This window comes from Egretta garzetta, unplaced genomic scaffold, assembly GCF_000687185.1.
Source record: "Egretta garzetta isolate BGI_Z169 unplaced genomic scaffold, ASM68718v1 scaffold271, whole genome shotgun sequence".
In the NCBI taxonomy this organism is placed as follows: domain Eukaryota; kingdom Metazoa; phylum Chordata; class Aves; order Pelecaniformes; family Ardeidae; genus Egretta; species Egretta garzetta.
In genome coordinates this window covers 6,964,087-6,977,627 of record NW_009258669.1, presented here as the reverse complement: position 1 = coordinate 6,977,627, position 13,541 = coordinate 6,964,087, and the positions used below count along the sequence as shown (strand labels likewise).

At 41.8% G+C, this 13,541-nt stretch overlaps 1 protein-coding gene across 1 annotated transcript in view; it reads right to left on the bottom strand.

Annotated features, from left to right (window-relative positions):
- The window catches only part of DGKQ (diacylglycerol kinase theta), a 78,970-nt gene extending 65,659 nt beyond the window's left edge, over positions 1 to 13,311 (bottom strand). The window contains exons 1-2 of the mRNA XM_009648658.2: positions 13,101 to 13,311; positions 11,065 to 11,144 (exon numbers count right to left, since the gene is read on the bottom strand). Of these exons, the coding sequence (XP_009646953.1) occupies positions 11,065 to 11,144; positions 13,101 to 13,311 (291 nt within the window). The remainder of the gene's footprint in view (positions 1 to 11,064; positions 11,145 to 13,100) is intronic.
- Positions 13,312 to 13,541: the final 230 nt, after the last annotated feature.

Sequence of the window (13,541 nt, the reverse complement as noted above, 5' to 3'; positions counted from 1 at the left end):
GCTGACTGCAGGTGGGAGATGATATATTTCAATATCCTCTTGTCAAAAGCTGTACCAACAGTTTTAGCAAACATATTTCTAGGATACTATTCACTTACCTTAAAAAGGTAGAGTTTTTTTTCTTGTTTAGTGATCAATAATGAAGACCGGAAGTGACGGTACCAAAAGAACAACAGAAGAAATGATGAAAAATTAAGAAGAAACATATTTGAGCTTTATACTTGTTCTGGAGACCACTATTCCTACAAGATGCACACCTTTGTTAAACTGGCATTCACATTAGAAGCAAGAAGCATAATTGCATCTTTAAAATTGTAGAATCCAAATTACTCCCATAAAAGTTTCCCAGGACTTACAGTTATGCATCTCATATGCCCTTCCTGATATGACAAACATACCAGATTTATCTTCTGGTTCTTGCATCATAAAAAAGTATATTTCTAGTGAAGGCTGACAAATGGTTTGAAAGGTGTGAAATGGTTTGAAAGGTGTGAAATGAAATTAATCATTCCCACTAAAAAGTTGGAAATAATACCTTAGGATACGTGTAGTCACAAATATCTTCTTTTCCTCACGGATGTACCAGTAAACAATCCTCCAAAATTATTGAGCAGGATTTGAATTTTTCTCCTTGTATATTAGTGTTTTCCTGGGAACCACTAGCAGCAAATCTGACACATACTGGGAACACAGAACTTGATGACCTAGAAAGTCACTTCCAGTTTTAAAGGTCTAATTCCTACCAGTGTTTCTCTCAAAGCATGGGGACAGTTACACTAAACAATCCCGTACTTTGAGCATGAGCAATGAAATAAGTGAGATAAAGTTTTGCCAGATGTAACACAAGGCAAAAGGAGCATTGCTGGAAGCTTAATCAAGAAAAATCGCTAACCACCAAACTGCAAAGCATGTGGTTCCTCCAGCCCTCCTCAGAATTAATCTTTGGGAGGTAAAGGAGGACAAAAAGAGGTATGAAATATGCCTGTGTTATCAGATGTGAACAAGGTCATGCACAGCAGTTGACCAGTCAAGCAGAGTCACCAGCTCACTGCCCCAGCAGACCGTGTTGTCTGGAAGAATACTTGGTCCCTGACTGACCAGGAAACTGCCTGCCCAGATCCCAGGCTCCCCATCACGCTGGGCTGCCAGCCAGACTACCAAAAGGATTTTGTATCAGCATCTCCATGATATACTCCAAAACATCCTTGTCTACAAAAGCTTCAAATTTTTACTTTACATACGAGTTTGGGATTTAAAAAACCAAACAAATCATGGTTTGGCATCCATCTCCTACTCCCATCAACCCAAACAGAAATTTCATTCTCTGCAGCCCTCCAACTCTAACTGACACAAAGTTCATGGTTGGCTTACATTTTTTTTTTATTTTTTTTTTAAATCAGAATAGTCATATAATGCATACTTAGAAAAAGAATATAGATCCTTGGCCGGGGGGAGGGGAAGAGAGAGCCTGGGGAACTTTAATCAAAACTATCTCAGATAAAGTTCAAGGCTCCTGCCCACTTTTCATGCACTTTCATGCTACTTCTTCAGGGGGCAAAAAAAACCCCACCAAGACCTCCCCATACAGTCACACAGAAGTTGGCTGGCTCAGCTATTCTGGAGGTAAAGTACCAAAGCTGTTTTCTCGCTCTAGCTGCTCCAAAAATAAAAATCCAATCCCAGCTTGCCAGAAGAAGGCCACTTGCCCAAAATTCATCCTACACAATGAGTTCAAGTGCAGAAAGAGGTAATGAGAATGGCTACGTGAGCATAATCGCAGCCAGACACAGCAATTGCGAGGAATACTGAAAAGCCCTGGCAGGATTTTTTCAGGAAAGCTTTTCTGCACATCCCAACCTGTCTTCAGGTTTCAAGTGCCACCTTCAAATCACTTGCCTGCCCTACTCCCGCCACAGCCCCAGGCGCAGCAGAGCCAGCCGTCCCCAAGGCAGCGGTATTACCCTTGAGATCAGATGCAGAGGAGACCTTCTTTAGCTCTGGAGTGGTGAGTAACCTGCTCTGGACACCCAACATGAGCATCTGATCCCCTCAACAACCCATGTTTGAAACACAGACATCTTCTTTCCCTGGCCATGAGTCTGGCTATTTTATCTTGCACAGGGCATAGCAATGCAGGCTTTTCATTATTGTCGCAGAAAGGTTCTGATGAAGAAAAAGGACACTCTGTAGATGACAGGATCAAAGTAGAGTTTTGTGAAAAACAGTGTTTATTTTGGGAAAGACTGTGAGAAAGGACTTTGACAGGAGTCAAACTTATTCAGGCTCTGACTGTACTCATCCAGAAGACTCAAGGGAAGGAGAACAAGTCTAGATTCTGAAGTTGTTCAGACCCTGGTGACAATCCTCTGAAGTCTCAAGTTACTGCCAAACAGAAGGGAACAACTTGATGATTGAAATATTGGGTGGGGAAAAAAAAAAAAGAAAAAAAAAGAATAAAATCTGTTCTTTCAACTTCTTCCTTTCTGAAACAAGACAAAGAAACTTTATTATGAGTGGTCTTTCTAACTTGCTTTAGAATTGACAGGTATAAAACCACTGCAGAGGCTGGTGGGAAATGGGATGGGAATGAGATGGAAAAAGAGAAAAGGTTAAAGAGCAAGTACGACATAAAAAACTCAATCACATCACATTTCTCCCAGAAGCTCCCTACATTTCTTTTGATGCTGAACAACTTTTAGGCACCCAACACCTAAAAAACCCCAAAACTCAGACTGGGAAAGCCAGTGAGGCAGCACATCAGAATATGAAATGTTATATATTATTCTTTAATCCACCTGTACAAGTACAGCAAAGTACAGGCACATAAAGTGGCCTAGGGAGAGAAAGTTAATAATAGATGAGAGTTTAAAATTGCTTTTCCAATACAAATACTTACAATTACCGTATGCAAACCACTAAAATAAATTTCCACAGAAAAATAAATAAAGTTTCTGCTAGTAATACAATTAAATGACATCTAAGTGCCCTTACAGTATTGATCAGAAACCCATCAACAGTAAGTATAGCTCCAGAATGACTTTGCACTCATGGACAAGATACTCCTAGTTCTTACTTTGTTTCATGCCATCTGTTAAGAAATCCAAAGCATTACAGAATGTAACACATTTCTGTAAAAGTTTGCATTAGCCTGTAACAAAATTTGATACAAACTTACAGAAACCTAAAACTTAGATTCTAACCCCTTCAGTGCATTCCATGCAAGCACACAGCAGTTCCGCATCACACAGAAAGAACAGCAACAAACTGCTCTCAACATCCAAATATTGGGAGAAAAAGGAACGGATGGAAATTTTCTTTCGATAGCATCTTTTAAAAATGTTCCTCATCCTGAAATGCCACAGGATAGCATGTGGCCAACAGCAGATCATGAATTTAAGTGAACTTCCGCTGAGGTGGAATCACTACATACAGAGCAGCCCAACTACCACCCAAACCCTCTGGTTTGTGGATGAAGTCAGGTCAGGTCAAGCCCTACTGGTCTGCAACCTTCTGGATACCTCAGCAGGGAAAAACACAGTTCCAAGAAGGCCTATTCTTTACCCAGCTGCAGCTGCTTTTCTACCAACTCAGGCAGAATAAAGTTTTTAGCCTGAATCCTGAGCCAAAGGTGTAAAGGGGAATGAGAGAAATACAGATATACCAAATGCCAGAGTGACAACTGCTATCTTGGGCAGTCTTAAAAAAGAACAACCTACTAAAAACTTTTCCTAGGCCTGTGTCTAAATATTATTTTGCCCATGCTTCTCCTTCCCCACCACATCAGAGAGACTCACACTTGGCAGGACTTTGTAAAACACACCGGAGAGACTGAGAAAGCAGGGCTGCAGGACCTACAGCAGTCTGGGGCTGATCAGCTTCCAAGCAGTAAAGGGTACACATTCTGTGGATACAAGGATATCCAAGAAGGATACAAAAACTCTCACAATAGCCTCCAAAGGTTGGGCAAAAGGAATTTCACTTAAAGTCACTAGTTTTCAGGTCAAAAACACTGTGACATTTTAAGGATAAGCACAACCACCTTGGAAGCCACCATCTTCATTAAATGCTCACAAGAGTAGTCATACAGGGTCCTTCACCAAGGCTGCTCTCAACAGAAGGCCAAAAAAAAAATTGCTGATGCAAATTAAAATGGTGTTTCTGAAATAAGAACATCTTCTATGGTTTCTGATGTTTCCAGTGCAAAAGTACTGCCTTATCTAATGTTCCTAAGATCCACTCTGACACCAAAACCCTTTGCTCTAGAGAGGCAGATATGGTGATCACATCTGAGTACACCCCATGATTATTCTGTCCAGGTTAGTTAAGTGTCTAGACCACACCCTCTCAGAGAAGTTAACAGCTTTGTGATTCAACTTTTCCCAGTATTGACATCTTTTACTTACTTATTACTCAGTAATCACAGAGGGGCCTTTTCTTTGCTTGAAATCTCTCTGCTTTCATAGCAAAAGATTTCTGCAACTTAAATACACTGCATGCACTTGAATGTACTCTATTTCTACTTTTTCATTTTAGGGACAATGCCTGTCAATTACTTGTCAGTTGTGTCCAAATTGACATTCTTCCTGAGCACTCCATATACTGAGCACTCCATATACCAATTGGTGTTAAAAAACAACCAAGTACACATTCCATATGGAAGTTCTGAAATCAGATAAGAATACAAAGTTAAATGGTGTCTCAATGTATCATAGGACAGGAAAGATGAGAAAGTCAAATACTTATTTATCAAAATTTAAATTGGGGCTAATGCAAGGCAATAAGGCACACATCCACATGTGACCTCACCATAACCAGGAATTTTTTCTCCATTCTACAGATCTCTGTGACAGGACATTAGGCCTTATCTACAAGTTCTCAAGGACTCTTTGTGATGGGAACTATACAGTGAATTCCATACCATTTCCAATCAGGAATATATGATACTTCTACTAGAAAATAAGAGCTTTCCAATGCAATTAAGAGATGCATGGGCTAGCATTTCTGTACTGGAAAGAGAAAACGATATGTAAAAGACAGTCACTCCTTGCTTTTATTGCTACAGAGGAGATCAATGTCCATTTCCTTTTATCAAGATAAAGATTAAGAATTAAAAGAAACAAACACAGTGACAACCCCACATCACATCTGAAGAGTCATTGACACAGCTACAGGGCTTGTCTGGGAGTTTGCAGGCTATCAGGTAGCTTGCATCAGGTTTCAGTGAAGCATAATAAACTCTTTTGAACCTACAAACTAGGGGGTGCTAGCCCTTCCCTTTAACCTCAGGCTTAAAGGGACTGTCACTTAGGGGAGGAAAAGGTGCAGTGCCAAGATTACCAGCAAGCAGTCTTACACCTCATTTGGCTTCTAAATTATGCCCTGTGGCTGCTACACTCCAAGCAACTACCTTGCTGAAACAACATAGGTATGGGTCAAGTGTTGAAAGGACGGACCCTCTCAGTGAAGGTCGTCAGGGCTATCCAGCAAGCACCCAGGTAAAATCCTAGAATGATAGAACAGTTTGGGTTGGAAAGGACCTTTAAAGGTCACCTAGTCCAACCCCCCTGCAGTCAGCAGGGACATCTTCAACTGGATCACCTTGCTCAGTCCCACCCAACCTGGCCTTGAATGTTTCCAGGGATGGGATATCTACCATCCCTGGACAACCTGTTCTAGTACTCCACTACACTCATCATAAAAAATTTCTTCCTTATACCTAGTCTGAATCTACCCTCTTTTAGTTCAAAACCATTACCCCTGGTCCTATCACAACAGGCTCTGATAAAAAGATCACCTTGGGGTCCAACCATTGTTAAAGACACCCTGTGAAAAAACCCTCACACCAGCAAAGCCTCTTTACCACAGACAAATAAAAGGGGGAGAAGGAAGAAACAACTTTCCCAAACTTGGTTTTATGATACATAATATGAAAGAGGAAAAATATTAAGCATATATTTTGTGAAGTCAAGTTCACGTACAGATCCAACTCTATCACCACCACCACCAAAAAGATACAACAAGAGGGGCAGGATAAAAAGTCCCTGATTGATGCATGCCAAATATACAGTCATTTGAAGATGAGAAGTAACAATAGTATGCCAACCCACTTATGTATAAACATTAAATTTCAGCCCATCTTCTATGACAGTCTGCTGGGAGAAGCAGTAGAAATTCAGCAAGCATTTTTTAACTCATGTCTTTATAAAACCTCCAACACCTGCAACTACCACCAAGGAATAATTTTCCAAAATCAGATTCTGATTTTTTTTTCCCCTATACTCTACAGAACTCCCACCCAATCCAACCACATCAAATTCTCCTTCCCAGCTTGCCAGCTCTTTCCCATTTGTTAAAATGTCTGAGCCATTTGCAAAAGCATTCCTTAAAAGCTAATTCTCTGAGACAGTCACACAAAAATTTATGACAGCTGAATGAGACTGGGGTATTTATTATTCCAGGGCAAATGAAGCAGTAACCAAACCTGGATGGTCTTTGTCTTGCACTTCACTGGACTTTCCCATTGCTTCTTGGGCAGGGAACAGAGGTGGGGAGAGAAAGTCAACAAAAAAGAAGTTGTGTCCCAGTACAAAAGTCCTTCAGCTGCAGACAGATGAGATCCTGAAGTATGAAGTGTCCAATACAGAACAGATTATGAGAAGGGTAGGTAAGGGGGCTTACCCTAACCCGAGTACCCTTTTTTCCTCTCTTCTACTTTCAGTTCATGAGGAACTGACCCAAATAACCACCCGCACACAGCTGAATCCAGCAGCCAGAGGAAGAGACTCAGCTCAGCAGACAAGGGCAACACCTGCTTGCTGGAGCGGAGACCTCTGTGAGCACCACAACCTTCCCATTCACTATCACAACCCATCAACGCAGCGGCTACCCACACTTGGGACTACAAAGCCACGTTTTATTTCTAGGACAGAAAGCTGATGACCTAAACCAACATTCCTCCACCCAAGACAACCTGGGTTTAAGAACAAAAGCACACAAGAAAGTTTCATGAGCAGCCTGTCAACCCTTCTTGAAGTGGAAATGTTTAGAAACCATTGTAGCAATGCACCAACACAACAAGGAAAAACAAGCGTAGCAAATGCCTAACTTCTGTTTAGTTTTCAAAGAACAGTTATATAGGAAAAAACACATGCTTCTATGGCAAAACTAGGCAGTAAAAAACTTGTAATACAGCTTCAATTCCAACCCAACAAGGGAAAATAAAACTTCACATTTCACAGCCAAAGAGGTTTTGTTTTCAATGTTATTTTGGTTTTTGTTGGTTTTTTTTTTTTTTTTAACACATACCCCAGAGTAGGCAAATACTTATGGGAATGGAGGGGGGAGAGGCCTTAGCAGTGAAACAAATCATACTCCCTGCAAACCATAAAACCACAAACTTGTTCAGAAGACTGATCCGTGAAGTCTTGTTTTGAAACATCATGACCTGGATCCAGTCTGGAATACTGAATGCAGGTGAAAATGATTAACAATAGCACAAAAAAATTCTTAGGGCAGCCTTAAGAGTGAACTCATCAAGAATGATCTGAGGCTGGATGCAGTCTTGGCATGCTTGTGACTCTGTGGGCCTTTACTTGACCCTGGGAAGGAAACCCTACTCTCAGGAATAAAAGTTTCCGTGAAACATCTGCTGAAAAATTATTCTCTGACAGTTTAACTTAGTATCAAATGACATACACTCTGATGAGCTTTACAATTGCTATCTTCTCTAGATGAAATCCAGGGGATTAAAAAATCCCCACAACTCATTTCTGTAATACACTGAATATTGAGATACTAGAAGGAACTATCAGAAAAAAACCACCACCAGTATTCCCTCCTACGTCAGACCTTTTCACAAACAAATAATAAATAATCTGAAAGGAGAGCAGGGAGATTAAGAACATAAACTTTACACACATTCTATAAATGATTATCGTTTGGTTTTTGCTCTGTTATGGTTTTTAAGCAAATGCCAAGTTCAATATTTACTTTGACAGAGCCTGCACGCAAAATGATGTCTCCCGTATGGCAGACTTCACTTGCACAGCAGACCAGGATTAATGCAACTTGGATGACTACATCAAGGAGGACAAGACTGTCCAGAAAGAATAGCACAATCCTGTATTTTCAAAACATAATTGTTATAGCTCAACACAGGTGACTCTCTGCAGCTAAATACAGCAACACTGAACCGCAAACAGCTTTGAGGGCTGACAACACCACTCAGCTAAATTCTACTGCACAGCAAGGATAGTTAGGTTTTATGTGTAAACAGTAAACAATTAGATAAAATTCATGTGTTGGGGCAGGTAGAGAATGGGGACTGGCAAAAGAAGAAAAAAACTATATTGATATCCATGACTGATACAAGCAGAAACATTAGTAAGTTTAAATGCAGGATTTTTATCATGCAAAAGTGAAGGAACAAATACTATTTTGAACAATTAATTAGATTAGAGCAAATTCACAAAAGAAGCAGTCACAGATGTGACAGTTGGATTTGCACCACCCCCCAAAGGCCATTGCAAAGATATCTGTATCATCTGATTCACCATTCCTTTTCCCATGTCACAATGACTGATCGCCAGCATAATGAAACAGTAGTAGATGCTAATTGTTAGTAATAGCGTTTCTTGCTACCTACATGTCCCTTTACTCTGGGTTCTGAGACACAGCACAACACTTCTTACCATTTCGCAGACAACTTCCTATGTATCAGACACCTTTCTGCTACATAAGCTACATCCCTCAGGATGAAAAGTCTGTGGGGAAGAGGAAGCGTGTAGCAAATCCTAACAGCATTACCATCTTGACAGAGCAAATTCAAGAAAAACAAGTAGCTAATTTCTCTCTACTCAACTCCTGTAAGTCAAGTTACATATTGTTTTAAACTTTCCTATCTCACCCCCTACATAGGTTTCCACAATATAAAGGAACTTGTAAAGCTTTTTAGGATACAAAGAAGGGAATCAGCTCCCCTTCACAGGTTCCTGGGTCTACACAACGTGTCCCCATAAACGTGCTTTTAGTCAGCAATGTCTGCAACGCACATGATTCTGATTTTACAGCCATGTCTCATTTGACTTTTGCATATGGCTCCTTAAGGTATCTGCAGTGTTTTACTACTTCTCTAGTAAGTTTTTCATATCCTTCTTCCCTTTTTTTCCTTTTGTCACACTTACCCAAGCAGATAATACACTTTGTTTCCTCCTCAATTTAGCTTCTTAATACTGAAGCCATGAAAAGCCAAAATCAAAACTCAGTAGTCTTGGTGACTATTAAGCAGGTATTCTTTACTGCAGTGCTGGACACACCGGGGATTGCTCCTAATGTGTGCACCGCACAGGGTTAATTGCATAGTTTATATACTAATTTTACATACATATTCATTACATTCCTCAGAAAAGGCAGGGATAGGCAAATTAATTCCTGGAAATCATTTACATATTCTCCTCCCAGTTGCATATGCTCAGTGATTTAAGTCGGGTGGTCTTCAGGGGTTGTTTACTTCATCCACTTAATCCACTCCTCTTCTTCACCTTGTCCTTTTGGTGAACTTTGGGTTTTACCCCCCTTTTCTGCTGTCAGAACAACACAGCCGGTACCTGCCAGCTCCCCAACCTTGAAACATTCCCCTTTACCTCCGTATCTCATGGTTCCCATGTCTGGCTATCCTCATATTGACAAAATGCTAGATATTTTGTCCCCTACATGCCTTCCAAGGCCAGCAACAAAGATAGGCAATTTACTAAGAATGTCTCCTGGTTTTGGCTGGGATAGAGTTAACTTTTTTCCTAGTAGCTGGCATAGTGGTGTGGTTTGGATCTAGGATGAGAAGAATATCGATAACACCCTGATGGTTTAGTTGTTGCTCAGTGGTGCTTACACCAGTCAAGGACTTTTCAGCTTCCCGCGCTCTGCCAGGTGCACAAGAAGCTGGGAGGGAGCACAGCCAGGACAGCTGACCCCAACTGGCCAGAGGGCTATTCCAGACCATATGATGTCATGCTCAGCATAGAAAGCTGGGGGCAGAAGAAGGAAGGGGGGGACATTCGGCGTGATGGCATCTGTCTTCCCCAGTAACCGTTACACATGATGGAGCCCTGCTTTCCTGGAGATGGCTGAACACCTGCCTGCCAGTGGGAAGCAGGGAATGAATTCCTTGGTTTGCTTTGCTTACATGCACAGCTTTTGCTTTCCCTATTAAACCGTCTTTATCTCAACCCACAAATTTTCTCAATTCTACCCTTCCAGTTCTCTCCCCCTTCCCACTGGGGTGGAGTGAGCGAGCGGCTGCGTGGGGCTGAGTTGCTGGCTGGGGTTAAGCCGTAATAATACCTTAGTTGCATCCTATTATCTTCTTTGAAGTTGATTATTCATCTTTCACACCCTTTAAAAGCAATCTCTTAAGCATGAAATCTTGTGGGAGAAAAAGTCACAAGGCATCTGAAAGCGAGTACTTCATTAATTACCAAAATAAATACATCTGAATTATTACCATCAATTGAAGTCCTGCCCTCTGATTTTTTTGGCTCTGAAATCTTATGCTGTTAATGCAATTACTTTATTCTCTGGACACAATAAACAAGCAAGTTCTTAAGATGCAGCAGTCAACAGAAGCCAAACACAGTCCCTTTGCTAGGCAGAGAAGCTTTACCATTTTCCCAGTAAGACGTAATTGCTGTAAAAAATTTGGTGGTGTACAGAGTTCTTTAGTATGACACGTAGTATGGTTTTCTGAGAGCACTGATATCAATCAGTCACCCCACTCCATTATTGTGAGGGTTCCAGGTAATGACACACAAGTAAGAACATCTAGTAATATTTAAAGAATGCAAATAACTGCTCTTCAAAGACAGATTATCCACAGCTGCTCATAGCAGGGACTTTTTGAAGGAAATGTAACTTTGTCTTTGAGCAGCTATAAAAGCCTCAGTGATGACTAACACAATCAATTTAAGCATTACAATATGAACAAGCCACCACGGTACTACACGATGTTCATTAGTAATAAATTTGTGCTGTTAACCCAAGAAAGAGACAAGGCATTGTGTGCTTACTCACCCTTACAAGGCTGGGAGCAATACATGAGCATGGTATCTTGACATTCTTGAGGCACTTTTCATGTGACATGAAGTTGCAAACTGTGGAAATAAAATAAGAATCATGAGGAAGTCTTCACAAACAAGGGACTTTGTGAAAAGCAAACAAACAAAAAATTATATGGAGTCAAATACAACTAGGAACACATCTTTTTAATCACATTTGCTCTCCCCTAGGTTTGAGAACATGCATGACTGTCACACTTCTTGCAGTGCATGAACTCCAGCTCGTTTTGTTACTTAGATGTTGGCAATGGAAAACGAAGGAGAGTTTATCCCAATGCATTAGAGGCCTACAGCAAATCATGCCCTCCCACACTCTCTCTCCATAAGCACCAAAATCAGCTCTTAAATTTCAAGAGAGATTTTTAAGCAGTCTAAAGTCCAAAATAGCTCTTTGATGTAGCCAAAGCAGATGGATATGTTTGAAAGTGAAATTATTCTACAAGCTAGTGCACATGACTAAACGTGCAAATGGGAGAAAGCACAGTATTGTTACACACTGAACGTAATGGATGAAGGACACAAAACTAAAGGTCACCAGTTGCACACAGCCTCAAAGTCAAGAGCAACTAACTGTATCTTTTACTGTGGAAGCAACAGGTTTAGAATTCCACCTGAGCTACACAGAGCACGCTTTCAAGCAAGGCAGTGTTTGAAAAAAATAATTTCTCACAGGGGTGATATTTTCCACCGATTCTTACAATGGATTTACATGATGTGAAGCTGTGCAAAGAAAACAAGGGATTCTTTATTTCATTCCCACCACCTCACATTAATTAGGAACTAATAAGCCATGCAGCTACAGCTTTAGAGTCCCCCTCATTTCAGAGCTGCTCTCTACCAGCTGTAGTGTGAAGCTTTACACAGATGCTCAGGCCCTGACCTCTCACGGGGAAGCACAGACCTCTCCCAGCGCCTGGGGAGTGGCAACTGTTGCTGCACACAGGAGGTTTCTGCAGGTCCCTGCTTTTCAGAAGCATGCTGTACCACTTCCTAAGTTTCACCGGCAACTGAAAAAACCCCGGTGTGCTTCAAGCTTCCCATTTACAGCCCACTGCCCTTACTGATTTTATGTGCTAGTGCCATCAAAAGCAGACAATTTTCCTCTCCTCCTCCTTCTCCAGCTCATTAACTTCTGATTTCACAACACTGCTTCTCCCATGCCAATTCAAGCATTAAAATCCAGGTCCACTTCTCTATGAGGCTTACTGCCAGTCCATACAAAGTAACCCTTCCTTTTGGTGGCACAAAAAGAAGGATGGCCCCTTTCACCACTTTCACATTGGCACTCATCTTAATGTGAGCAGTAGGCAGAGGTTTGTTTCTCATTAGTCTGCAAAAGAAAGTCAGAAAATTAAATAAAAGAATTAGTCAGAAAAATAAGAAGCACTGCAAGTCACTACTGCATACAAACATGTTACTCATCATCCATGCTTGAACACAGAATGATCACTGCACTGATGAAAGAGAAGTGGGAACAAAGCAGATCCAAACCTTCTGCTGGGTGCTACGGAAGTGTTATGTGCACCTTTAAGGTTGACAGCATTCCTGGCTAAATGGGGCAGATAAGGCATCCATGAGCCACCGGTGCAAAGCTGAGCCCCAGGAGCGCCCCAGTGCCAGTTCTGAGCATGCTAGCGTCACCGAGGCAGTGGAGCTGGGGACACGTGAATAACGCCCTGCCCCGGCGCGGGCTATTTATTGAACATATACATGTTCCTTTTCTGAGTTAAGTGAAGGCGGCCTGTCCACCTTTGCCAAGACCGGTCTTGAGCAGGTAGTTTAGTGTGACATGTCACGATACCAAGCCCATGGGTCCCAACATACTACTATGCCCTACCTGTTCCACCTCTCACCCAAGCTTTGTCGCCCCTGGCCTTGCATGGGGTGGGGAGGTCCCACCACCTTTCTTACAAATCACTTTATTTACAATCACTCAGTAATAGGATTACAGAGTTCATGCCTGACCCAGACGCCCAGCATGGTTTACAATACCTGATGGCTTTAAGTCCTTGGCCTTTTGTTCCCAGTGGGGTCCTCCCCTGCACTCTGCCCAGGTACTCAGTCCTGACATGGCATTTCGTCCAGGACCTTTGGGTGGCAGGCCGGTGTTGGAGCCCAGGACAAAGTTGATGGCAATGGTATACATGGGGCTGGAGCCCTGATCGGTGAGACTTCCCTCGCCGCCCCGCCCCTCCTCTGGCATGGGCTGATGGTATTGCCTCTGAGACTTGTCGTGGTTGGAATCTCATACACCTCAGGAAATGGCCATGTGAGGGTGAGTCAAAGCATGACAACCTCACCCTCCAAGATTGTCAGACTGTGCCCAACTGTAACCTGTGAGCATAGGCCCTGGCCAACGGGTCAGATGACCTCAACGTCATAATTTTTTTTCACCATTAGGGATACTATTGAATGGTCGGAGAAATCCATTGA